Below are 26,790 nucleotides of genomic sequence, written 5' to 3'. Positions count from 1 at the left end.
CAGGCATCACTGATGTAAACACAGAGTCCACCGCCGCGAGTCTTCCCACCCTCGACTAGCGCTCTGTCTGACTGGTAGCATGTTAGCCAGGCTAGCTGAATGGCACAGTCCGGGACGCTGTCATTAAGCCATGTTTTCACAAACACAAGGACACAACACTCACTCACAGACTTAAAAGATGAGCGGAGCAGGCGGACATAATCCAGCTTGTTGTCCAGCGAGCGTACGTTGGCCAGAGTGATGGTAGGGATAGCCGGCCGGTGAGGGTTAGCCGCTAGCCTAGCTCGGACACCTCCGTGTTTGCCTCTCTTCTGCTTCCGCATGTTCCGCCTGTGGCGCTTCCACTGCGGGCTGGATGTAGGAGTGGGGGTCGGTGATTGAGCAGGCCTCCGGAGCAAACCATAGCCGCGTAGCACTTCTGCGTCCGCTGGATTTATATCCGTGAATAAAGTTCTGCGGGTGTCAAGCAGAAACTCACGGGAGTATGTGCGCCTTGAGACTAATGGATGTGACAAAGACTTACAGATACACACTGTTTTAAAACACAAAAAACACGAAAACACCGTTCTGTCAGGACAGAGAGGAGCCGCTGCGTGTGTGCACGCCACCATGAGCTGAAGTGAAGGGTCTGCCGTCCTTCTGTGCTCCACCCACCTATACGAACTGTTACAGTGGTGCTGAAACCCGGGAATGAGCACAGAAGAGAACAGCCCCATGGAGTCCTCCCCCTTCGCAGACCTGATCCACGCCCTCACCACAGCCCAACAGAGCCAGCACCAGGCGCTGCTCGCCCTCCGAAAGGAGCAAGAACAACGGTTCGAGGCCCTGGTGCTGGCGCAACAGGAAGATCGCCAGGCGTTCTGGCACCTCCTCGCGTTGGCGGGGTCTACCAATGCTCCCACTGCGGGCCCATCCCCCCTCACCCTAACAAAGATGGGCCAGCAGGACGACCCCGAGGCATTCATCACACTCTTTGAGCAAGTCGCGGAGACCTCGGGGTGGCCGATGGATCAGCGCGCGGTGTGCCTCCTCCCCCTGCTAACGGGAGAGGCGCAGCTGGCCGCGCTACAGCTCACCGCCGACCGCCGGCTGGCTTATGCGGACCTTCGCCGGGCCGTCCTCCAGCGTGTGGGGCACACCCCCAAGCAGCAGCGTCAGCGCTTCCGCGCTTTGCGCTTGGAGGAAGTCGGCCGGCCGTTCGCGTTTGGCCAGCAACTCCAGGACGCCTGCTGGCAGTGGTTGAGGGCCGACAACTGCAATGCCAAGGGACTCATCGACCAGGTGGTACTGGAACAGTTCATCGCACGTTTGCTAGCAGGAACCGCAGAGTGGGTCCAGTGCCACCGCCCGGCGTCGCTGGATCAGGCAATCGAGCTGGCGGAGGACCATTTGGCAGCTGTGCCGACGGCAGGACAGCAGACGGCCTCTTCTCTTCTCTCCTCTCTCTCTCTCTCCCCTCCTCCTGTGTCTCCTCCTCGCCCCATTCCCCCACCGCGGAGACGGGGGCCGGCACCACCCCAGCCGGCCCGCCGCACCCGCGGTGCCCTTCTGTTTCTCCCTTCTGTGTCTGTCTCTCCCCCCCTCAGGTGAGTGAGCCTCAGAGCACTAGTGCAGAAAGGAAGCCCGGGCCGGTTTGCTGGCGCTGCGAGGAGCCGGGCCACCTCCAACAGCAGTGCTCAGTAATGGAGGTGGGCGCGGTGGTTCGGATCCCCGATGTGCCAGGAGCCACCCCCAATCGGGCCGGAGTGTATCGCATACCGGTGAGTATCCAAGGGGATACATATCAGGCGTTGGTGGATTCTGGCTGTAATCAGACCTCAATCCACCAAAGCCTGGTGCAAGACGAGGCATTGGGGGAAGCACAATTGGTGAAGGTGTTGTGTGTGTGCACGGGGATGTTCACAACTACCCTTTAGTGTCGGTCCACATTCTTTTTCGAGGGGAAAAATTTATAGTGAAGGCGGCGGTTAATCTTTGCCTTACCCACTCTATAATTTTGGGGACTGATTGGCCGGGATTTCGGGATTTAATGACACTTAGTGAAGATTGGGTCCTGCCATTTAACAGGGGGAGGTCCCGGTGTCGCTTTGGCGGGAGCAGCTGTCACAGAGCCATCTACGTCATCTCCACGTCAGAGTGAGGAGCCGCCGGCCCCTCCTCTCTCTGTTGGGGAATCCCTCGTGGATTTCCCATTAGAGCAGTCGCGAGACAAGACTCTGCAGCATGCATTTGACCAAGTGAGAGTAATCGATGGTCAAACGCTCCAGCCGAACGCCACCCTGTCCTTCCCGTACTTCGCGATTATGAAGGATAGATTATACCGAGTGACGCAGGACACTCAAACTAAAGAGCGAGTAACGCAGCTTTTAATTCCGAAGAGCCACCGGGAATTGGTATTCCAGGTGGCTCACTTTAATCCTATGGCTGGACACTTGGGGCAGGATAAGACACTAGCCCGAATAATGACCCGATTCTATTGGCCAGGGATTCGCGGTGATGTCCGTAGGTGGTGTACGAAGTGCCGCGAATGCCAGTTAGTAAATCCAGCGGCCATTCCAAAAGCGCCTTTGTGCCCTCTACCGTTAATCAAGACCCCATTCGAAAGAATTGGGATGGATCTCGTCAGGCCATTAGATCGGTCAACACAAGGGTACCGCTTTATATTAGTTCTGGTGGACTATGCAACGCGATACCCGGAAGCCGTGCCTCTTCGCAATATCTCAGCACGCAGTATTGCGGAGGCACTCTTCCGCGTCATCTCCCGAGTTGGAATCCCGAAAGAGATTCTGACTGATCAAGGCACTACATTTATGTCACGAACACTGCGCGAACTGTATGGGTTATTGGGGATTAAGCCGATCCGCACCAGCGTTTATCACCCACAAACGGACGGTTTAGTGGAACGGTTCAACCGCACCCTCAAAAATATTATTAAAAAATTCGTAAGTGAGGACGCACGTAATTGGGATAAGTGGCTCGAACCCTTGCTGTTCTCAGTGCGAGAGGTCCCCCAAGCCTCCACGGGGTTCTCCCCATTCGAATTATTATATGGGCGTAAGCCGAGCGGCATTTTAGATGTGCTGCGAGAAAATTGGGAGGAGGGACCTTCACCAAGTAAAAACGAAATTCAATACGTTATTGACCTGCGTGCAAAACTCCACACACTCACACACCTAACCCAGGAGAATTTGCGGCAGGCCCAAGAACGGCAAACCCGCCTGTACGACAAGGGTACACGCCTTAGAGAGTTCTCACCGGGAGATAAAGTACTCGTACTGTTGCCCACATCGAGCTCTAAATTAGTCGCCAAGTGGCAAGGACCCTTTGAGGTCACACGAGCGGGTCTCACGGCCAACCCGAAGAAGTGTGCTATTGGGCGGGTTGAAGTACGGTATCTGGGCTTCCACTTGGGGAACGGGCAGGTGCGTCCCCAAATTAACAAGACAGCAGCAATTGCAGCCTGCCCGAGGCCCAAGACCAAAAAGGGGGTGAGACAGTTCCTGGGGCTGGCTGGCTATTATCGTAGGTTTATACCTAATTATTCGGATGTCACCAGCCCGCTGACTGATCTGACTAAAAAGGGGGCACCAGATCCGGTCCAGTGGACGGAGCAATGCCAGCGGGCTTTTTCTAAGGTAAAGGCTGCACTGTGTAGGAGGCCATTTTTACACTCCCCTGACTTTTCTCTCCCCTTTATGTTACAGACGGATGCGTCGGACAGAGGGCTGGGGGCCGTTTTGTCCCAGGAGGTGGAGGGGGAGGATCGCCCAGTACTGTATATCAGTCGTAAGCTGTCGGTGCGTGAGGGGTGCTACAGCACGATTGAGAAGGAGTGCCTGGCAATCAAGTGGGCGGTCCTCGCCCTCCGTTATTACCTGCTGGGACGCCCTTTCACCCTCTGTTCGGACCACGCACCCCTCCAGTGGCTCCACCGCATGAAGGATGCCAACGCGCAGATCACCCGTTGGTATCTGGCACTCCAACCCTTTAACTTCAAGGTGATCCACAGGCCGGGGGCGCAGATGGTCGTGGCGGATTTCCTCTCCCGTCAAGGGGGGGGGGGGGGGGGGGGGGAGTCGGCTGCAGGCCGGACGGCCGCCCGGCCTGAGTCGGGCGGTGGGGGAATGTGGCAGCGGGGGCGTGGTCAAGCATCGGTCTGTGACCGGAGGGCGGAGTCAGGGAAGGTAAGTTGCAGAATCACTACACCTGTCGTTAATTAATGTGTTTGTGTGTCTTCCCAATGACCACGCCCTATTTAAGGAGAGAGCGAGAACAGCGGGAGCTCTCTCCCCAACCAGATGACTTATGTGTGTGTATGTGTGTGGCTGGGAGAGTGTGCTTTTTGCTACTGAAAAGTGCAAGTAAAAAGAGTTTTGTGAACTCAGTTCGGGCCTGCCGTCCTTCTGTGCTCCACCCACCTATACAAACTGTTACAATTTCTTTTATATATATCCTTTTTTGTATGCTTAGTACTTTTGCACTACTCCTTCACGGCCTTGTCTTTTTCTCTTTGTATATTTTGCTGCTGTAACAATGTAAATTTCCCCTTGTGGGATAATAAAAGGCTATCTTATCTTATCTTATCTTATCTTATCTTATCTTATCTTATCTTATCTTATCTTATCTTATCATAATGTGTTTAAATATTAAACCAAACCTCCAATATTATTAACTCTCTCTCTCTTTCTCTCTCTCTCTCTCTCTCTCTCTCTCCTCCCTGAGGTACAGTTTATAAGTGACATTCTTCTCATCTCATTAAAAGAGTTAAATATATAAATACTTTATATGTAAACACACACACGCACGCACGCACACACACAGAGTTCCTCCTCCTCCTGAACATCTGCACTCTAACAGCTCTGAGCTCCATCCTGAAGGAGCATCACTAATCCCCTCCCTTACAAAAATTAACCATGGTTTTACTATGAAAACTAACCATGGTTTTACTATGGTTTATAGTTATTCATGGTTTTCATGGTTTTTTGGGTAACCATGAAAACCATGGTGCATTTTACCTCAATGTTCACTTAAATTTTCAGGTTCTAAGTAAATGTTAATGTATCTGGGCTGTTAATCGAGATCCTTCTCTACAGCATCGACTGTTGGACGAAAGCATGGTAATACTACAGTTAGTGCATCCTTTTAAAAACCATACTATCCCTTTTTACACTAATTTCGTAGTTACTATGACCTATTACACATACAACTATGATGCTACCACAGCTACTGCAGTACTATGGATAAACCACAGTAATGCTATGGTTGGTTCATAGTACTTAGAATCACCATGAAATACCATAGTAGAACCATGGTTACTACCATGGATGAACCATAGTAATACTATGGTTGGTTCATAGTACTTAGAATAACCATGAGATACCATGGTAGAATCATGGTTACTACATAAAAAACATGGTAAAACCATAGTAAACCATGGTAGATTTTCATAAGGGCTAAAACCCTGCACCCTCTGTAGTGAGCACTCTGTAGGGGTCAGTGCGCACTTCTACTCGTGAATCATGTCCAAGTAAAAACGACAACTCTGACAATGTGTAAATGAGCAGTGAAACGCACCAAGTCTGATTTTTATAAAGTCTGATCATGTACAAATGAAAACAGATGCACAAGCAATAGCGTGTTAAAAGAGGAAACAATTAAAATACTGCAATGGGTTGTTTTACAATCAGGGTACGCAAGCTAAAAATAACATTTAACACTTATCTTCAATATCAAAAGGCTTGACTAAATAAACTTGGTTGTTTATTGTAGCCCTGTGATGACTCTATCTACCATGCAAAAAAAAAAATTGGTGATAACGTTATTTTTGGTGAATGTATGGCAATATATGTCATATTTAACAAAATTACTCGTGTCATTCAGAAAAAGTGCTTTTTTGACCACAGGTAGCTCCAAAAGGGATGCACTTAAATCATTCTTTATACCATAAAGCAAATATTTGGTTCCATATCATTGGAAACAAGTTTTAATGTTGAATGCCAGTAAGTTTTCAGACTATTTTGATCAAATTAGTATGTAATTGTGTAAAAAAAAAATGTCCTCTCCGAGACAGCTAATTTTTCAATATAAAATAACATATCTAAAATGATTATTTTCATCCTAAAATGTGGTCAAGATATTGGGACATAAATATTAGAGACAACTAACACAAAGCTTACAGCCTTACATTTAAAAGCACTATGGAAGTAGTGGATTCTGAATTGTCAAAAAAAAAAAAAGTCCTCTCCGAGAATCACTTCATTTGTTTCTCCCATCTTATAGCAGATTACACAAAACTACCATACACATATGTCAAAAAATTACCTGAAATCTGTTCTTTAACTTGTCCTTCACTTAAAAACTGGTACAAGAACCAGTTTGAATCAATTTGAATTTTGGACCCGTGTGACACAAACTTTGTACCCTGATTGTAAAACAACCCAAATTCAAATCTAGTGCTGTAAATTATAACCGTCTTGTGGAATGTAATCGAACTGAGATTAAAAAGGAGCTCTCTGTTTTTCCACTAGGGGGAGAAATAGAGCAACAAAATCAGTTGCATAAATTCGGCTCCTGATAGAAAAGGTGCTAATTATGGGATTCTTCATTAGCAAGCAAAATATCTGACATAAAATCCCAGTTAAGTCCATTTTGCAGCACTACAAACTGTGGAAAAGTTGAAGGGAGTGAAAACTTATGCACAGGGCAGTATGTTTAATCCATCATCAGGAAATGTTTGGGAATGGCTGTGTGTGTGTGTGTGTGTGTGTGTGTGTTCAGAATGCAGTTTGCAGATTAAACACATCTGAACATGTGATGCTGAAGTGTGCCGGTCAGATTTTTGAACAAATAACTTTTTTTTCCCCCTGAATATAATGTAAAGACAATTTAGATTTGAACTTAAATTGAGAACAGGAGGTGACATGTTTGCCAGTGCTCTGTTATATTAAATATAACTCTAAACGGATAACAAGTTTGACATGTTCATTCAAAAACTGTAATCTGTGACAAATAGGTGTGGGACGAGAGGAATAAAATGTGCTTTCAAAAGAAAATAATCAACTTTGGGGTTGTAACTCAGTATTTTACTGTCACACACACACACACACACACACAGGCGCGCGCACACACAGAGAGAGAGAGAGAGAGAACTCTGCGTCTTTGCGCACTGAGAGAAATCCTCGCGCAGCTTTTATTTTATTTTATTAAAATTCGATTTTATTTTTGGTTTTGTTTCCGAACTCGTCTGAAGCGCGACACGGAGGTGGGTTTTTGGTTTATGGTTTCTGAAACAGAAGATTGCTGCTGAAAGCGCATCATTATGCCGAACTGGACCAACGCGTCCCACTGTGTGTGCGACAGCGACGCGCCGGACAACGGAACAGAACCGGATTTGGACTCGGACTTTGAGTACCCGGTCCATCTGTACCCGGTGCCAGTGTTAACCGGGATAAGTGTGACCTGCTCGCTGCTCTTCCTGGTTGGGATGAGCGGAAACCTGCTGACCATCCTGGTGGTCTTGAAGTACAAGGACATGCGGACCACCACGAACCTGTACCTGTGCAGCATGGCGCTGTCCGACCTGCTCATCTTCCTGTGCATGCCGCTGGACCTGTACCGGGTGTGGCGCTACCGGCCCTGGAACCTGGGCGAGTATCTGTGTAAGCTCTTCCAGTTCGTCAGTGAGAGCTGCACCTACTCGGCAGTGCTGAGCATCACGGCGCTGAGCGTGGAGCGCTACGTGGCCATCTGCTTCCCGCTCCGGGCCAAAGTTCTGGTGACCCGAGGGCGCGTGAAGGCGCTCATCATGCTGCTCTGGCTCGTGGCTCTGTGCAGCGCGGGACCCATCTTTGCTCTGGTTGGTGTCGAGCACGAAAATGGCACCAACCCGTACAAGACCAACGAGTGCAAAGCGACCGAGTCGGCGATCCGGTCCGGGCTGCTCACCGTCATGGTGTGGATCTCCAGCGTGTTCTTCTTCCTGCCCGTGCTGTGTCTCACTGTGCTCTACAGCCTCATCAGCCGCACTCTGTGGAGGAGGAAGAAGAACCCACTGGGACCCGGGTCCAGTCGGGACAAGAACAACACACAGACGGTGAAGATGCTGGGTGAGAGGTCCATTTTCACGCTTACTTTTACACTGTGACTTTTTCCACTGTTATGCTTTTCATTGTTTCAGTTAGACCTGACATTTTCACTGTTACAGTCGCGCTCTGACATTAGTTTCACTGTTTCACACCTGGTCACTCTCTTTCTGTCACTGAAGTCGAATCCTTCCTCCAGAATAAATAAGTAAAGTTTATTTATAAACTCTCACAAAGTGCCCTCAGACGTGCAGCTTGTGAACAGGCAAGGCAGGCAACTGCTTGGGGCCCCCTGGCCCAGGCCCCCCCCCCCCCCCCCCCCCCCCGAGAGTCGGGGCCCGAGGGCTTATTTATTTTGTTTTTTATTGTTGTTATTTGTTCTTTACCATTGTATTTTCACATTTGGAATTTTAAAAACTTTGGTTTCATACATTTTTCGTTGGTGTCAGATTATTTATAACAGGGGTTTTCAAAGTGTGGGAGAGTCAGCCCCCCCAGAGAGCAAATAAATAACAGCGCCCCCCCCCCCCCCCCCCCCCCCTACAATTTTTATTGTTGCTATACTTAATGTTCCATTCGTATTTTTAAAAAATGGTTGTTGTACACATTTTTATTTTTTTTAATTTTAAACATAAAACAATAAAACAATAAAAAAATTAATTTTTAAAACCTCTTTTTTTTTTACACATTTTATACATCTGTGCTTTTTAAAACATCTTTTTTTTTACACATTTTAAAACATCTGTGCTTTTTTAAAACCTCTTTTTTACACATTTTAAACATATGTGCTTTTTAAAACATCTTTTTTTTTACACATTTTAAACATCTGTGCTTTTTAAAACATCTTTTTTTACACATCTTAAACATCTGTGCTTTTTAAAACATCTTTTTTTACACATTTTAAACATCTGTGCTTTTTTAAAACCTCTTTTTTACACATTTTAAACATCTGTGCTTTTTAAAACATCTTTTTTACACATTTTAAACATCTGTGCTTTTTAAAACATCTTTTTTACACATTTTAAACATCTGTGCTTTTTAAAACATCTTTTTTTTTTACACATTTTAAACATCTGTGCTTTTTTAAAACATCTTTTTTTTTTTTTACACATTTTAAGCATCTGTGCTTTTTTAAAACATCTCATGGCAGACAACACACTGTGGCAGTGGAGCATCTTCAGATCCAGTCCATGAAAATCCAAACTTTAAATAATCATGGTCATATTTCCTTCTTTTTTTGCTTGGCCCAGAATCTGTCTCCTCACTCACTGTACACTCTAAAAAATAAAGGTGCTTCAGTGGTTCTTTAAATCTCTGGATGGTTCCATGGAGAGTCAAAACTCTGTGATGAACCATTACATTATGCGAAAGGTTCTTCACATTGGAAATGGTTCTTCAGAGCCTGGCATTCTCTTACCATTTGCTGGTCAATGCACATAGGCTATGTTTACACAAATCTGTCTTCACTGCTCAAACAAATGGTTTAAATGGTTCTTTAAAGAACTGTTGCATGAACGGTTCTTTGAAGCCCTGAAAAAGGTTCTTCTATGGCATCGCCCTGAAGAACCAGTACTGGCCCCATTATTTTTTAGTGTAACTTTAGGTACTAAAAATCGATCCATTTTGTCTCTGGCAAAGGCTAGCTGAAGTTCGCTAAATGTCCACATTTTCCTCACGTTGCCCCCCCCCCCCCCCCCCCCCCCCCCCCCCCCGGGGAGGCGTGCCCCACACTTTGAAAAGCCCTGATTTATAACATATTGGTGATGAACACTGGTCAGAAGGGCCCCCTGGAAATTTTTGCTTGGGGCCACAACAGACTCTAGAATCGCCTCTGAGTGCTCTACAGGGAATAAATACAGTATGTACAGACAGACAGACAGTGTGTAAAAGCCATGAAGCAAAAATACACACAAGTACAACAAATAGAAAAAGACAAAAACGTAACAGTTACCCTGCCTGTCAGCTGGACCACGCCCCTCTACTGAAGGTATGTTCATCTGTAATCAATACTCCTGTTGCCATGAACACATGTCTCTCCTCTGGCTCTATCCCTCCTGCCCTCAAACTGCTGCAGTTACCCCTGTCCTGAAGAAACCTGAGCTGGGTCCAGCATCTCTTCCCAGTTACAGACCTTTCTCCAATCTTCCTTTCTGAGAGATGGAAAGAGAGGCAGCGCCACAACTTCATCCTTTTCTTTATGATAGCGCACTCTACAAACCACTTCAGTCTGGTTTCTGTACACTTCACCGAGACGCTCTTCTGCGTCTTGACGATGATCTCGTCCTGTCTGCTGGTGTTTCATTTGATCTACATATCAAACTTGCTGGGGCGGCACGGTGGTGTAGTGGTTAGCGCTGTCGCCTCACAGCAAGAAGGTCCTGGGTTCGAGCCCCGGGGCCGGCGAGGGCCTTTCTGTGTGGAGTTTGCATGTTGTCCGCGTGGGTTTCCTCCGGGTGCTCCGGTTTCCCCCACAGTCCAAGGACATGCAGGTTAGGTTAACTGGTGACTCTAAATTGACCGTAGGTGTGAGTGTGAATGGTTGTCTATGTGTCAGCCCTGTGATAACCTGGCGACTTGTCCAGGGTGTACCCCACCTTTTGCCCGTAGTCAGTTGGGATAGGCTCCAGCTTGCCTGCGACCCTGTAGAAGGATAAAGCGGCTAGAGATAATGAGATGAGATGAGATCAAACTTGCTTTCTTTCACCTCTGTAACACTGTGCATCTTCACACGTTCCTGACTGATAATGATGGACAAACTCTGGTTTATGCTTCATACTGATTATTGCAATTCTCTCTTCATCAGCCTCCCAGCAAAGTCCCCATAGAAGCTTTAGTATATTCAGAAGTCTGCAGCTAAAGTTCTCACCCGTACCAGGTCTCACCCGTACCTGTACCATTATTGGTCTTTGACCAATAATCTCCCTGCTGTCTCATGCGCCAGACTTTCCACCCTGGGGGGCAGCTCCTTCAGTGTCATGGCCCCCAAACTCCAGAATGTTCTTCCTCAGTCTCTCTGTGACTGCTCTTTTTTCTCTACTTTTAGATCCAAATTAAAGACTTTTCTACCCAGTGAACACTTCTCTTCCTCCTTTACTGCTGTCTGTACCACCCTCCTCCCCCCTTTCCCCATGTAACATGACCTTGGGATTGTGAGTGGCATGATATAAACATACCTCATCACTATTATTATATTTACACTGTTATATTTACGGAGTGAGATTCTGAAATATTCTGAAGTTCTTGTGGTTCTTTGTGGTTAATATGAATTTTCCTTGTTATGAACAGAGTCCTCTAACGTTTCCTCTCCATGTCCTCCTCACAGCCATGATCGTCTTTACATTTGTTCTCTGTTGGCTGCCGTTCCACTTGGGCCGCTATCTGTTCTCCAAGTCATCTGAAGCCAACTCTCCACTAATTACTCAAATCAGTGAGTACTGCAACCTCGTCTCCTTCATTCTGTTTTATTTCAATGCTGCCATCAACCCCATTCTCTACAACATCATGTCCAAGAAGTACAGGATCATGGCCTGCAGGCTGTTCGGAATGAGGTGCACTCAGGAGCGTTCAAAGTCGACTGTGTTGAATTCTGAGAACTGCACAGTGTGGAACGAGTCCAGTGGAACCACATGACAGAGAAGGAGTGGGTTCTGCTCTGAGGGACGAGAGGTTCCTGTGGAGGCGAGAGGATTTATACACAAACCCTTTTGAGCCTTCATGCTTTTTAAAGTGGTGTGAGAGGTGATAGATGAGACTCAGAACGTTAATCGAGTTGAAAACTGTATAATTACTGAAACCGTTTATCTGTATTTTATCTTAAAAACCTGAACAGCTAATTGTGTGACTTTTCTGTGCATTCGCACGAGTCTCTTTGTTTCAGACACTTTTGAAATATATATACAGGGTTAGTCAAAATTCTGTTAACACTAATGGATTATTTTTATTATTCTTTAAATGGTACTGTTGCTTGCTGGTTTTTGTGTGTTGAACATGATGGTGAACAGGTTGAGACCGTCCTGCAAATCATCTTGCACATACAGCATGATGTATGTTTTGTGAATAAATGGTTTCTACCGTTTAAATGTTGACATAATTTTGACTAACCCTGTATACATATATATCAGATCTATCACTGCAGGTTTATCAGATATCGGCCTTCACTAAAGCCATCAAACTGACTGGAAGAAAGCCACAGGATATTACATCAGAGTGTTTCTTTTCGTATGGAGATTTTTTTGCTAAAATAGTTTGTCATGTATGTAGAGTTTATATGCATCTCCACAAAAATGCCTTAAACCTTTGTGAGTTACTGGAGGACAGAAACAGCACTGTAGATGAGCGCTGTGCACGTTGTACCCTACAGCGGGGAAATACAGTCGTGCTGCCTGATTAAACATCACACGTCCTGACCAATCACACATCTGTTCAAATACAAAACACACATCTGTTCTGCTTAAACATGTGAAATAAAAAACACTCAGCTCATGGTATCTCTACAGCACTGTGCAAAAGTCTTGGCACCTTCAATTTTATTTTTACATTACATTCAAGGCTGTTCATTGTGTACATCTGGAAAGGTTCTGTGTAGAACCCTAGAACAGAGAGTTTCCTTTTCTGGAAAGGTTCCAACTATAAATTACTCTTAAATCATCCAAATTATCCTCCCCCCCCCCTTTTCAGAAGATGTAAGTGAACTGTGAAGGTTCTCCAACACGAGACAACTGACACAGTTTTAAAGGGAAAAATAATCAGCAAATATTTTAGCTTCCAATGTTTATTTTTCTTAAAAGTCCATTTTCTTTAAAACTCACGAAACGTCATCTTCACATTTTCTTTAAAATGATGCCTTGGACAATGCAGTAAATTTGTGGTTAAACGTGTTCCGTTCGTTTGCTGTTTGTTTAACTGTTTGTAAGACTTGTGTGTTTATGTGTGTGAGCTGAAGCTTTTATGACAAAAAATATCAGTAGCGAAATAGTATTTCTGTAAAAAAAAAAAGGCATCAGTAAATGTGTTTTTGTATTTTGAGAAATTTGGAGTTTTACATTTTGGTGCCAGATGTGTGGTAAAAATATGACAAAACAAACATATTAATTCATATTCAGAAATGTTTAAAATTTATTGTGTATAAATATATTACATATATGCTACAGATACATAATCATCTTAAATACAAAGGGTATGACTTCAACTCTATACATTAAACTGATATGGTAGGGTTTTTTATAATGCCTATGATTATAATTTACAACAATAAATGTGACATGATTATATTTCTGACAGAGTGGAATGATTCTCATCGAGCTCGTCAGTGATGGGCTTTTAATCAGGATCCCATAAAAACTTTAAATTAATGACCTGAAAACTTTCAAACTTGTTTTTTTTAACGTGAGTTTGGATTTTTGGGGGCAAAAATGAATGAAATGAAAAGTGTTCAAGTGTTTCCACTTCAAGTTTTACATCTCATTATGATGTCGTCTCACACCGTCATGTCGCACCTCTTCAAAAAAATGGAATGGAATGCTGTCCCTAATGCATGAGCGGTGGAGACGGACTCGGTATTCAAAAGACAGACAGACAGAGAGAGAGAGAGAGAAAATTAAAGTTATATATATATATATATATATATATATATATATATATATATATATATATATATATATTAGGACAAGCATTGGCTTTAACTTGCTGATTGGAGAAGAAATAATAAACTGGTAGACTGTAGGACAGAAATCAGCATTTGTTGAATTAAATCAGACACAAGTTCGAGTAAAAACATCGTATGACTGAACAATACACATATCCAAAAGAAAAAAATGGTTAATATTAAAGATTATTGCTCTATATTTAAAAAAAAAATCATCATAACCAAAAAAAAAGACATGCTACATGAGGAAAATATTGAATATGACAGTTCATTTTCTTTTTTTTAAAGAAATAAATAAACGAAAGATTGCACTGTGATTTGCATTATAAAGTACTGTATGCAATATATAGTATAAATAAACCTAACAAGCTAGCTCACTCGCTAACTTTGGTTAAGGTCTGATTGAACTAGTAAACATTTTTCTTGTACTACATTAACGTAGTCTCAGCTAAAGACGTTAAACAATGCTACGAGGAAATTCTGAAATAGCAAAAAGGGTGAAATGTGATTTCAAAAAATGTCTTTGTGCTCAGAAGGAAATCTCTCACACCGGCAGTTTTACTGAACAGAGATCGGGGCACTTCAGTCCCTGAGCGTCGTACATTCACACTTCAGTTTGCTGTTAAGACGCCAGTGAGAATAAAACAAGAAGTCTTTGGCCAACAGGAGGCTGCTTTTGCTGATAAGGACATAATAATAATAATAATAATAATAAATGAAGTCTGCTTTCCCTTTTACACTTCTGTACGACTTCAGAGAAAAATCAGTGACAGAGCTGTAAATAAACGTCTGACTGAGTCTCAGTAACTGTGATTAGACATTAAAGAGCGTTCATTAATGGGCACAATAAATACAACGGCCTCAACGTTACTACGAGACGTGACTCTCGTTTGTACCTGTAATTTATACACTTCTACTTTCTCTCTTTACAGTAAAAATGCTTCAGTTTAAAAAGGTGACTGTGTTTAATATGAGTGTAATCATTCAGACTACTGCTTTAGTGTTGACGCTGAAGCTAACTGATTTAGCACGTCTAAAATAAACAATATAAAGGACATGACATCACGTCTGATGTGTTAAAGCTGTATCACATAAACACTTTGTAAAAAATATAAAAATATGAAATCATTTTAATGCTTAATATGAAACTGCTCAGGGGCCTAGCAAACAACGCTCTTATGTAGAAAATGTTCTTTAAAAAAAAAAACTTGGAGGACATATAAAAAATACTTTCATTTATCACTTTACGTAAAGTTTGTAGTTTAAAAATTTGTGCAACAAAGAAACAAAGTTTAAACATATAAAAAGCGACAGACAAAAAAACAAGCAGGAAGTGAATATAAAAAGACAGAAGGTTTTTCTGAAACGCTGGTTTTAGTCTCGCTCGATTCACGTCTCTTCATCTCATATGAGAAGCTGGAGCAGGTAAGCGATGAAGATGGAGAGCGAGGCCACGCCCACTACGATGATGCTGGCGAACTGTTCGTCTGTGAGCTTTTTCCCAGAGGACGAGGCGGCAGGTCCCGTGTCCACGCTGAGAGATGAGACAGTGCGGCGAGGACAGAAGTGAGTGGACGGGCTGAAGGATCCGCACAGCTCCTGTGAGGTGTCTGCACAGCGTCTGCACACAAACACACGCAGACGGTAGTCCGTGTTCCACTGCAGGCCGAACAGCTGGAAGACCGTGTCCTCACCCTTGTACACCTGAGGACAGAACAGCAGGAAGAGAACGTTATGCCACTGTCTCATTCAGCACAAAGTCTCCCGTGTTTTTCTGTTCAGTGGAACTCATTTCCTTTCACTAAGAAAAGAACCGAGAAGCTGTTTACTCCAAACTCACCCAGAGTAAAAGTCCACTCTTGGATCTTACAACTCTGATCTGAAACCGAACCCTGGAACGTCTGCAGTTAAAGCGGTTTGTGTGGAAATGAAGCTGTAAACGTGTTCAAGCCTTTCAGAGCTACATTTTCACAGGGAGGAATGTGGGAGCTGTGTGACTCTGATGGCGTATGGATTCCACAAAACCTTCAGGAAAGTCGAAAGTAACCAGAACTACTTTTTACTGCATCACTGCAGTGTTGGAAATTTGGATAAAAGTCCAAGAAGAACAGATTTGTGAACGCAGGATACATCTGATGTTCTGCCTTAATGTGACACAGATCTAATTATTTTTATGAATGTGTGGACACAAAAACCTGATCTTTTGGAGTCAAACCTGAGTCCCTTCTGTGTGCTCCTAGACCAGATACAGCTAATAGATCAGACAGATCTGAGATCCGAGTCGTGTCTGTGAGACAAGAAGAGAAGGCTGAGAATTCCTCTCAACACTGTGACTGGAGTGGTGTGTGTGTTTTATTGTTGTGTGTTTTAAATGTTTAATGACGCGGCTGCCCTTCACTGTAGTGTCCACATGGACCCTGTCTGAGACAGAGATGTGGAAATGTCTCTCATTTCATTTCTAATCCACAGAAAGCGTCAGACAGTGTGCAGTGACGGTGAGGGGGAAAGTCAGAGTGCTGAGTGTAACGGGTTTTTCTTTATGCTTCACTGGAAAGCACAGCTTCATTTTTCTAAAACCCCAGGAGGGGCGATCCGGCTTCATTCTCCCATGTTTACAAGAAGACGTGACAACAAGACAACAACAGAGTAAACAAAGAGTAAAAACAGAAAATAATTTAAAAAGGAATGACGTGGAGCTGAATATTATAAAGGAACATCTGAGAACCCAGACATGCTAAACTTCTGTTGTGTGTGTGTGTGTGTGTGAGAGAGAGAGAGCAGTGACAAGGACAGATGTGTGTAATCTCTCCCTCTCAGCTCCCATGAGGTTGACATGACGCGTCAGGAACAACATCACTGACCAGCGACAATTAACAACCTTTCACTTTTACACACACACACACACACACACACACACACACACACACTACAGAAATCTCTACACTAACTTGTCTATTGAGAGTTCCACAACCACAGACTTCTTCTTTCGTTCATTCTCTTGTTCTTTCTTGTGTTAATCTGCTTGTGTCTTGTTCCTGGGTTGTTCCTGCATGTGTTTTCTTCACTCCTTTATTCTTTCATTCATCCTTTTGTTCATTCTTTCCTTTATTTTGTTTTTATTCTTTTTGTTCCATTCTCTCTCTGATCTCAAATTTCCTTCCTTTCTTTCTCTTCCTTTCCTTATTTATCTCTCTCTTCCATTTTTCCTTTCTTTCTCATGTATTTTCTCTTCTCTTCTTTCTTTCCCTGATCTCTCTTTCCTCACCCCTTCCTTCCGCTTGTCCTTTTATTCGTTCACTTTAAGCTCGCTGTGTTTCGCTCTGATGCTGCACACAGTTTTTAACTCAGAGCCGTTTAAAGAGTAATTTTATAAGAACAGGAGTCATGCAGAGAGACGAGTATGGATTAGTTACTGAGAGCTAAAAATGACCTGCGCATTTATAATCTCACACACACACACACACACACACAAGTCACCAGCACGCTTCACTCTGTGTGTTATCTCCACACTGAGTCATTCTGCATGTTTATTCGGTTTGCCTCAGAGTTGAGGGAATAAAGCGACCTCTCAGATTTTACTGAACTCTTCGTTTCACCGCAGAGCAAGTGTGTGTTTGTCCTAATGTGAGTTAATGGATTCTCAAAATGAGACATGATTAGGCTGCTATCATGGACCAACAAACTGAACCACCGTCTACGTTCACAAAGATTTCCAAGAAACGTTTTCACCGTGCTCACACACCTCACGTGTCTCTTCTTCACAAACAAACATGACGTACAGATCTCAGGGAAATACTGTGACTGGTCCGTAATGCATAGAAACGTAAAGAGTCCAGTGAAATATTTCATTCTCAATTAATATTAATTCTTTTTAAATCTTAAATTATTTATATTATTTATTAATTATTTTAATTCTAATAAAACCAAAGAGGATTTAACATTTTGGGCATGTCAGTGTGTGTATGGGGTGCCAAAACATTGTTAGAATACTGTTGGAATTTAAATGTACTAATTATTATTATTATTATTATTATTATTGTGGCTACTGCCTCAAAGAGGTGAAGCGAGGCAGTAGCCATTATGTCATCGTGTTGTAAGAATGTAAGAATGAGTGTAACAATAGTGAAACATCGTAACCAATCAGCACTTATCCTGATCAAGTTCGATTACCCGTTCTACTTCTTGATAGCCAATCAGAACCAGAAATGAAACAAGAGAAACCTCGTTATAACTTCGTAGTATCGGAAGATAATCGGCAGATAAAAAGATAAACGAAATTCACCTCGTGGTTCGCCAAGGCTACTGATTCGATATCAAGTAAGTGGTGTTTATTTTAAGAAAATTGACCTTTTGATTATCACAACTTCTGTTTGGTCCTTCTGAAAGGTCAAATGAAAGGTTTTGTAAGTTTTTTTTAGCTTTTTGGCAGATAGATTGAGAAGCCGATATCAAACTTCTGCTATTCGCTTTAATTTTATTTTTTATTTTAGAGTCTTTACACTACACTTGCGAAACAAAATGTGCTCATTAGTACTAAATAATGCTTCTAAGACAATTCATGAACAAGTGCTTTCTTACTATTTTGAAAATGGATCGAGTTCACAGCACTGTATTTTGAACAAAACACAGTAAACAAAATTGGTAACCAAAATACTACAAACCTTGATGCTGCTCACAGCTTGGTGATGCTTACAAGAGATGAGGCGAGTATCATTGATACATATGCCGTATTTACTGTATGGACATGGGATCAGAAAACACTTTTATTTATAAGCAGCCACATGTACCCATAGGGTACCTATTTTTATTGTTGTTGTTGCTTCCACTTTACAAATGAATGATCCTGATCTTAAAATTTTATGTTCCAGTAATTTGATGACCCCTATAATGATTCCATCCAGAAACTTTTTCACCCAGTCAAAGCTGCAGCTGCATCTCAACGTCTCTGTTTTTATTAACACACCCAAGGACTGTCAGGTCTGTAAACTAAAGCTCAATTACAAGGTGTGAAGTGTAAGGTGTGTGTGAATATTTGTGTGTGTGTTTATATCAGTAACACTGGTGTTATTAGTCGGAGTGAAGCTCTTTATAATGTTCAACCTGATGAGTTTAGATGTACTGCTCTGTTATGATGTCAGAAATAACGTTTTGGCTGAAAAGACAGCCGTGTAAACGTGTGCGAGAGCCATTGAGAGTGACTGTGTACCTGTCTGTACTCGGACTCTCTGCCACCCAGCACCTGGAGCACGTAAGTGATTCGGTCTCCTCTCATGGGCGGGACGCTTTCCCAGCTCACCTCACACGCATTTCCCTCCAGCTGAGACACTCGAGGAGCTGCAGAGAGGAAACACACACACACACACACACACACACACACAGTGTCCATGTGAGAGACACGACTAGATCAGGGAGTTAAAACCTACAGTGACTAACTGCTGACCTACAGGAAGCCGATAACACGGCAGGAACTGGGAACTGACATTAAAATCTGACTGAATCTGAATTTCACAACCTGTGCAGAGTCTAAATCTGTCCACATAGACAACAGCATGTCCACACACCATTCAGTCATTCATGAGAAAGGAGTGAGGAGGTCAGACCCAGTGGCCATGTTTGCATGTAAACATAGATGTAATGTTAAAGTTTCTCCAAAGCGTATTCTCACTGCTGTACATTTCCATCTGCTCTTTGCAGAAAAACACTTTTAAAACAGTGAGCGGGGCAGAGAGCACGAGCACTGAGTAACGTCTCTCTCTTTCCTTTCAGTTAATGGCCACATTTCTCATCTTTCATGCATAAATTTATCATTTATTTAAAAAGAAAGCAACATTATCCATCAGTAGCTCATAAAACCTTATAAAACCTCACATTAATAATTCAGAACATATTTCCATCTCAAACTGTTTCTCTGCTTCAGGAAAATATTTATACAGATACATAACTGCAGTGTGCTTCATGAATAACCGTAGATGTAGTAAAAAAAAAAAAAAAATTTACACGCCCACAATTTATACCATATTTACATTTAGGAATTCAATATTTTCCATTTTTTACGATGCAACATTCAACATTTTCACAAATCCCTTATTTCTTATTAACTTATTATTAATTAAGACCATTTTTAACTTCATCAATTAATTTTACAGACATCAACTGCAATATTGATAAAACTGATCAATTTCTAATGAATCTGGGACCATAAATCACAATCTCAACACTAACTCGTTGTATTGTAGTGCCATAATTCTATATTTATTCACAATCTTGATATTATATTTATTTCTATTTATTTATAATGTAGTTTAGTTTCGATTTAGCATTACTGGGAATAATGATGATAAGAAGTGTTGATTCTGAATAAACTGACTAACTGAGCTGATTAACGATGCAGAGGACGAGATTTACTACCATTAATAAACATGAACACTGTTTATTGTGTGTTTCAGTGAACTACAGATTATTTGCATCAGTGTGTTTAATAGCTGCATGAGGACATTTTTACACTGTGGTTATATTTGTTATAATCATATGGCTGAAAACCTAAACACACTTCAGAGTAATTCTCCTACGTACCTTTCAGTGTAGGAGGAACAGACTTGGTCGTGGTGAAGGAGTAGATCTCAGAGAAAGGACCTTCTCCTGCCTCGCTCACGGCCTGGATCCTGAACCTGTAGCGGCTTAATTCACTCAAACGCTGAACCTTAAATGTGTGACTTGGCCCTCGATAAATCGGCACAAACCTGACGCAGAAACACCTGTGATTACTCTCACAGCATGAAACAGTCACTCCGATAACACATCAGAAATGACACGAAAAGATAATCAGGACACAGAGTCTTACAGTGCGTGCATCATTAACAGAGACAGAACCTTCGGGAAAACTGGGGGGAAAATTCAAGGAGGGAGAGAGAGAGAGAGAGAGAGAGAGATAAAGAGACTTTGACTTTTAAAAACATCTTTAATTACTTCAATGTTCCATTTGTGCTCTTATCTACTGAAAGTAAAACTTAATAAAAATATAGAAGAAAAGGTGCATTTGTAAACATTCATTACTACAACTCATCAAATCCATTACACAAGGACCTTTCTTTATAAAAAGAAATGTCATGCACACAAATGTCATGCACCATATGTAATAAAAAAAATAAAAATAAAAATAAAAAACAAAAAAGTTCAAAATCCCCTTCAAGTGAACATAAAACCTGTCTAATACCCCACAAATCTACAGTGCTCAGCGTAAATGAGTATACCCCCTTTGAAAAGTAACATTTTAAACAATATCTCAGTGAACACAATTTCCAAAATGTTGACAAGACAAAGTTTAATATGACATCTGTTTAACTTATAACATGAAAGTAAGGTTAATAATATAACTTAGATTACACATTTTTTAGTTTTATTCAAATTAGGGTGGTGCAAAAATGAGTACACCCCACAACAAAAACTACTACATCCAGTACTCTGTATGGCCTCCATGATTTTTAATGACAGCACCAAGTCTTCTTGGCATGGAATGAACAAGTTGATGACATTTTCCAACATCAATCTTTTTCCATTCTTCAACAATGACCTCTTTTAGTGACTGGATGCTGGATGGAGAGTGATGCTCAACTTGTCTCTTCAGAATTCCCCAAAGAAAATAATTTATTTACACCACAAAGGTGAAGGCTACAAGAAGATCAGCAAAGCTTTACTTATCAGTCAGAATACTGTAGCAAAAGTGGTACAAAAATTTAAGAAAGATGGAACTGCAACCGTCTCACAGAGACGTCCAGGTTGTCCACGGAAGTTAACACCTCGACAGGAGCATCTTCTGATGAGAAGGGTTGGAGAAAATCGGCATGCAAGTTCACTGCAGTTATCTAAAGATAAAGAAAGCCAAACTGGGGTGACTATTTCCTGTGACGCAATACGGTGTACACTGCAGAGGAATGGCATGCATGGATGCTGTCCACGAAAGAAGCCTCTCCTAAAGCCCAGGCACAAAAAAGCCCACCTAGAGTTTGCCAGGGCCCATGCTGACAAAGATGAAGACTACTGGAGTGATGAGACCAAGATAAATGTTTTTGGAACTGATGGCTTCAAAACTGTATGACGTCGCAAAGGTGAGGAGTACAAAGAAAAATGCCTGGTGCCTACAGTGAAACATGGTGGTGGCAGTTATGTGGGGCTGCATGAGTGCTGCTGGTGTCGGGGAGCTGCATTTCATTGATGGCATCATGAATTCACAGATATATTGCTCTATACTGAAAGAGAAGATGCTACCATCACTCCATGCCCTTGGTCGTTGTGCACTTTTCCAACATGACTAAACACACATCTAAGGCCACTGTTGGATTTCTGAAGAAGAACAGGGTGAAAGTGATTCAGTGGCCAAGTATGTCTCCTGATCTGAACCCAATCGAACACCTATGGGGAATTCTGAAGAGACAAGTTGAGCATCACTCTCCATCCAGCATCCAGTCACTAAAAGAGGTCATTGTTGAAGAATGGAAAAAGATTGATGTTGCAAAATGTCGCCAACTTGTTCATTCCACACCTAGAAGACTTGGTGCTGTCATTAAAAATCATGGAGGCCATACAAAGTACTAGATGTAGTAGGTTTTGTCGTGGGGTGTACTCATTTTTGCACCACCCTAATTTGAGTAAAACTGAAAAAATGTGTGATCTAAGTTTATATTATTAACCTTACTTTCCCGTTATAAGTTAAACAGATGTTATATTAAACTTTGTCTTGTCAACATTTTGGAAATTGTTTGTGTTCATTGAGATATTGTTTAAAATGTTACTTTTCAAAGGGGGTGTACTCATTTACGCTGAGCACTGTATAAAAGTGTCCAAGTTGTTGGTCAGTTTGTAAAAAGCATGTTCAACTCAGAGACGAGCTATAACTGACCCTTTCAAGCTCTGCACCACATCAGTCCAACCTCGGCCTTGCATCTGGTTTTTCCTGGTCTTTCATATTGCTAATTTTGCACTTCCAAGTAGAAGATTAATTAAAACCAGAGTCTGTCTTTTTTTGATTGTGTATTTTGGCCCAAAGATAAACAAATGAACAGAAAATTTCTCCCCCAAATTTTCCACCCACTCTCTCAGTATCCTAAACAGACCCACTAAGCGAGGACAAAGAGACACTAAGTGTTCTCATGTTTCTGGTTAGTTACAAAAGGGACATCCCTCCCCAGTGCTTGGACCCCGGTGAGCCTTGTGTCTGTTTGTAGCTATTGCTCCATGGATAATCCTCCACTGGAGGTCAGCCGTCCGTTTTTCAACAGGAGGCTTGTATAAAATCCGCCAGCAGCCTTTAGGGGTGCAGTCTGAAGTAAAAACCTGGGTCCACCTCGACTCCCTGACTTCGGCCAGAGAGCGGAAGTTCAGTATCTTCACACAGCTGTAGAGCTGTTTCTTCCCGCAAGAGCTGAAGTTGCCCAGCATTGGTGTTTTCAGGGGCAGAAGCAGCCCGCTCTCCTCTCGCCACTCCTCAACAGCAGGCCTGACGCTTAGTGCGGGAAATATGTAGTCCTGAGCCTCATGCCATTGGTCAATTAGGGAACAGTTTTGGGCGTATACCCTCAGCGATACAGTCAGGGACTCCCAGACCTTCACTATCTTCCTCAGCACTCTGGAAGACCTGATGTTAATGACTCTGCCAAGGCTTTCCGGAGATGTTCTTATAAAATGGCCAAGTTTAACAATGCCAACCTCAACAAACTTGGCTCTTAACGATGTGGAGGAAAGCGTAGTAGATGTAAAGAAGTCATTGTGGAACAGTGGCTCCTCAAAGATCCACGTTCCAGGTCTGGGGTCAGCGGGCCTTGTGAACTTGAACGTCCTCCATGCTTCAAGCACTGAGTTATAGAAAGGTGTTATTCCAGTCAGGCCAACTTCAGAGGATTTTAAGAGAAACAGCTGTTTGGCCAGTCCCAGCCGGCTGGCCTTCCTCAGAAGCAGCTGAGCAGAGGTCAGCCAGCAATAGCCAGAACCATACAGTAGCCTCCATGCCGTCTGCAGTCTGAAAGCAGTGAGTCTTGAGAGGATGTCCATAAGACTGTGTCCTCCCTCTGCTACAGGAAGGTAGAGAACCGGTGCCTCCAGCCAATGTTGACTCGACCAGAAGAAGTTCACCAAGAGCCACTGTACATCCTTCACGAGGCCTGGTGGTGGCACTAAGACGATCAGTCTATGCCAAAGAGAAGAGGCGACCAGGTTATTAGCTATCAGAACTCTTCCCCTTTAGGACAGCTGAGGAAGCAACCATTTCCAATTAGACAACCTGGCATCCACTTTCTCCAGCACTCCCTCCCAGTTCTGCTTTTGGAAGTCCTCACACCCTAGGTACACTCCTAGAACTTTGATGCCTCTTTTCCCCCACCTTAGGTTCCCAGGAAGATCAGGGATGTCTCTTACGCCCCACTGACCTATCAAGCAGACTTCACATTTGTCCCAATTTACTTTGGCGGAGGAAGCTTTTTCATACACTGCCAGGCTTTCTTTGAGTTCTTGGGTATCTCTCTGATCTTGGATAAAAACATTAACATCGTCTGCATAAGCTGATACAGCTACAGAGTGGCTCTGAGCCAGCTCTGGGAGACATAAACCTTGTAACCTGCTCCTCAGCCTACACAGGAGAGGTTCAATAGCAATGCTGAAAAGCTGGCCTGAGATGGGGCAGCCCTGTCTGATCCCTCTCCGAACTGGCACAGGGCAGCTCTGTCATGATCCGCCCCAGACTTCCACTCCAGAGATTTACTATCTCCCAGTTCAGCGCAATCCGGATCCTTCAGGTCCCGTCCCAGTATTGTCCAGAAGTGTTTAAAAGAGTCTGAAGAAGACCATCTAGTCCTGGAGCCTTGCCTGGTGCCATCTGAGACACCACAGCAATCAGTTCATCCAAGGTGATATCTGTGTTCAGTTGATCTTGATCCTCTGAGCTCAGTTGTGGAAGACCCTGCAGAAGCTCTGCAGCAGAGTTCATATCGCAGTTGTCTGCTCTGAACAGTTCTGTATAAAAGTCCACTGCAAGCTTCCTCATCTCAGCTGGGTCTGTGGTAATGCTTCCATTAGGGAGACGAAGACAGATCATTTGTTTCTTCTGAACCACAGATTTCTCCAAGTTAAAAAAGAAAGATGTTGGTGCATCCATGTCTTGAAGTTTGGTAAAACGTGCTTGGACTAATGCTCCTTTAGCTCTGTCCTGCAGGAGAGAGCTGAGTTCCTGTCTTTTGAAGTTCAGTTCATCGTTTTTTTGCTGACCAGTCTGTGAAATGGAGAGATTTTCCAAGTCCCTTATTTCTTTTTCCAGTTTCTGGACAGCTCTCTTGATTTTTGTTGTGGAATAGGATGAGTACTGCTGACAGAAAACTCTAATTTGAGCCTTTCCTACCTCCCACCACTCAGTAAGTAAAGGTGTTTTTCCCAGATCTCCAGTAGGTCCAAAATAGTTTAAAATTTTCACAAAAATTAAAATCGTGTAATAATTTACCATTAAAATGCCAAACGGACTTTGGTTTTCCAGTGGGAGATAAAAAAAAAAAGCTCCATTAAAACTAAATGATGGCCTGTAGAAGCAACAGGAGAGATCTGACAGTCTCTCCTTCCTCTTTTACCTCCTCTTGAGGTAAAAGTAGCAGAGATATAAAATCTGTCTAATCTTGCTGCACTGACTCTGCCATCAGATATCTTAATCCTGATAACTGAAGGTTGCTTCATCCTCCACACATCAACCAGATCAGCATTCTTTAATACATTAGATAAAATGGAGGAGGACTGAATGTGCATCTCTTCTCCAGTTCTGTCTAAAATAAAATCTGTGCAACAGTTCCAGTCTCGCCCCATTAAAACACACTCCCCTGGATCACTGCTATTTAATTTTCCCTTTAATAAGTTAAACACCCCTTCATGCTTAGAGCCTTGGTTTGGTGCATAAACTAAAGGTAAAATCCTGTATTTCAGCTTTCACCATGAGAACTCTGCCTTTCACTAACTCTGTGCTTGACATGATGTTTATATCGAAAAATAGCAACCAATGCACTAAAATTCGTCCCATGGCTAAGAACATACTGCCCTTCCCACCACAGATCCCAGTCCACTTCATTTAAATTATCATTGTTTCCTGTAGTAAAATGACATCTACTCTTTTTTGCCTCATTACTTCAGTTAATAAAGCTCTTTTCTGTGCATCTCTTCCCCCATTTACATTTAAAGAGGCTACTCTGAAACCCTGCATGTGAAGAGATGAGAGACAGAGCGGTAAAGAACCAGACAGATAGAACCAGCAGAGATGAAACACCTGATGTTGTGCAGTCATTGAAAACTTTTATTTTATGAGCTTCATTTTCTTTACCATTCTACTTTTGGATTCTTTTAGACCTTTCTTCAGACTAGTAACATGCTTCTTTAAACAATAACGTTTCTTTCCATCCAGTAAGTCTGTATCAACCGCTCTTTGAAGAGTAGTAACTGACTTAATAAACTTTTCAACATCAGGAAAATAATCTTTAACATTCACTTTTTTACCAAAGGTCTCATCCAGAAAGTTACTGATTTCCTCGAGCGAGTGAGTACAGTTCCTCACTCTGAGAAATACTGTCTGCTACAGAGGCGCTGTCAGAGTTATACTCCATGTCAGTCACACTGTTACCGTAACAACCATCCGATTTCATCACCTCCTCTATCTCACTGTCGGGTCTGACGTTTAATAAATCAGCCTCATGTAAAACCGGACACTCTGCATCCTGCTGAGATCTCCCCATACCGGCCTCCCCCTGCTCTGTCCTGCTCTGTTCAGCCTCCATCATCTCTGCTGAAACGCTACTACCGGCATCCGTAGCTCCAGGCACGGAGCTTCCAGCCTCAACTAGAGCGGGTGGAGCAGATTCAGATGATGTTAGCCAACCGCTGTTCACCTCCCCGCTGTCAGTCACATCAGCCACACCACTGCCCTCCTCCCCACCGTCAGTCACAACAGCCAGACCACTGTTCACCTCCCCACTGTCCGTCACAACAACCACACTGCTGCCCCCCTCCCCACTGTCAGTCAGCACAACCACACCGCCGTTCACCTCC

At 43.1% G+C, this 26,790-nt stretch overlaps 2 protein-coding genes across 7 annotated transcripts in view; one reads left to right on the top strand and one right to left on the bottom strand.

Moving 5' to 3' along the window:
* The first annotated feature begins 7,318 nt into the window (after positions 1 to 7,318).
* On the top strand, positions 7,319 to 11,711 carry ghsrb (growth hormone secretagogue receptor b). Its single transcript, XM_060900802.1, has 2 exons — positions 7,319 to 8,105; positions 11,404 to 11,711. Exons 1-2 carry the CDS (start codon positions 7,319 to 7,321, stop codon positions 11,709 to 11,711), a joined length of 1,095 nt encoding a protein of 364 aa, XP_060756785.1.
* Positions 11,712 to 13,172: 1,461 nt separating this feature from the next.
* The window catches only part of fndc3bb (fibronectin type III domain containing 3Bb), a 102,272-nt gene continuing 88,654 nt past the window's right edge, over positions 13,173 to 26,790 (bottom strand). For all 6 annotated transcript variants that reach the window (XM_060899669.1, XM_060899668.1, XM_060899673.1 and 3 more), the window contains 3 exons: positions 20,299 to 20,465; positions 18,932 to 19,059; positions 13,173 to 15,429 (listed from right to left, as the gene is read on the bottom strand). In XM_060899669.1, the coding sequence (XP_060755652.1) occupies positions 15,130 to 15,429; positions 18,932 to 19,059; positions 20,299 to 20,465 (595 nt within the window). In that variant the 3' untranslated portion in view covers positions 13,173 to 15,129. The remainder of the gene's footprint in view (positions 15,430 to 18,931; positions 19,060 to 20,298; positions 20,466 to 26,790) is intronic.

The sequence above is a fragment of the Neoarius graeffei genome, chromosome 19 (genome assembly GCF_027579695.1).
Source record: "Neoarius graeffei isolate fNeoGra1 chromosome 19, fNeoGra1.pri, whole genome shotgun sequence".
Taxonomy (NCBI): domain Eukaryota; kingdom Metazoa; phylum Chordata; class Actinopteri; order Siluriformes; family Ariidae; genus Neoarius; species Neoarius graeffei.
Note: the sequence above shows the minus strand (reverse complement) of the source record. Positions and strands in the feature narration are given on the sequence as shown.

Bases quoted from the DNA above. Each gene is read 5' to 3' on its own strand.
- ghsrb (XM_060900802.1), top strand. From the start codon at position 7,319: ATGCCGAACTGGACCAACGCGTCCCACTGTGTGTGCGACAGCGACGCG. The intron at 8,106-11,403 runs GTGAGAGGTCCA...TCCTCCTCACAG, and splicing joins ACAGACGGTGAAGATGCTGG to CCATGATCGTCTTTACATTT.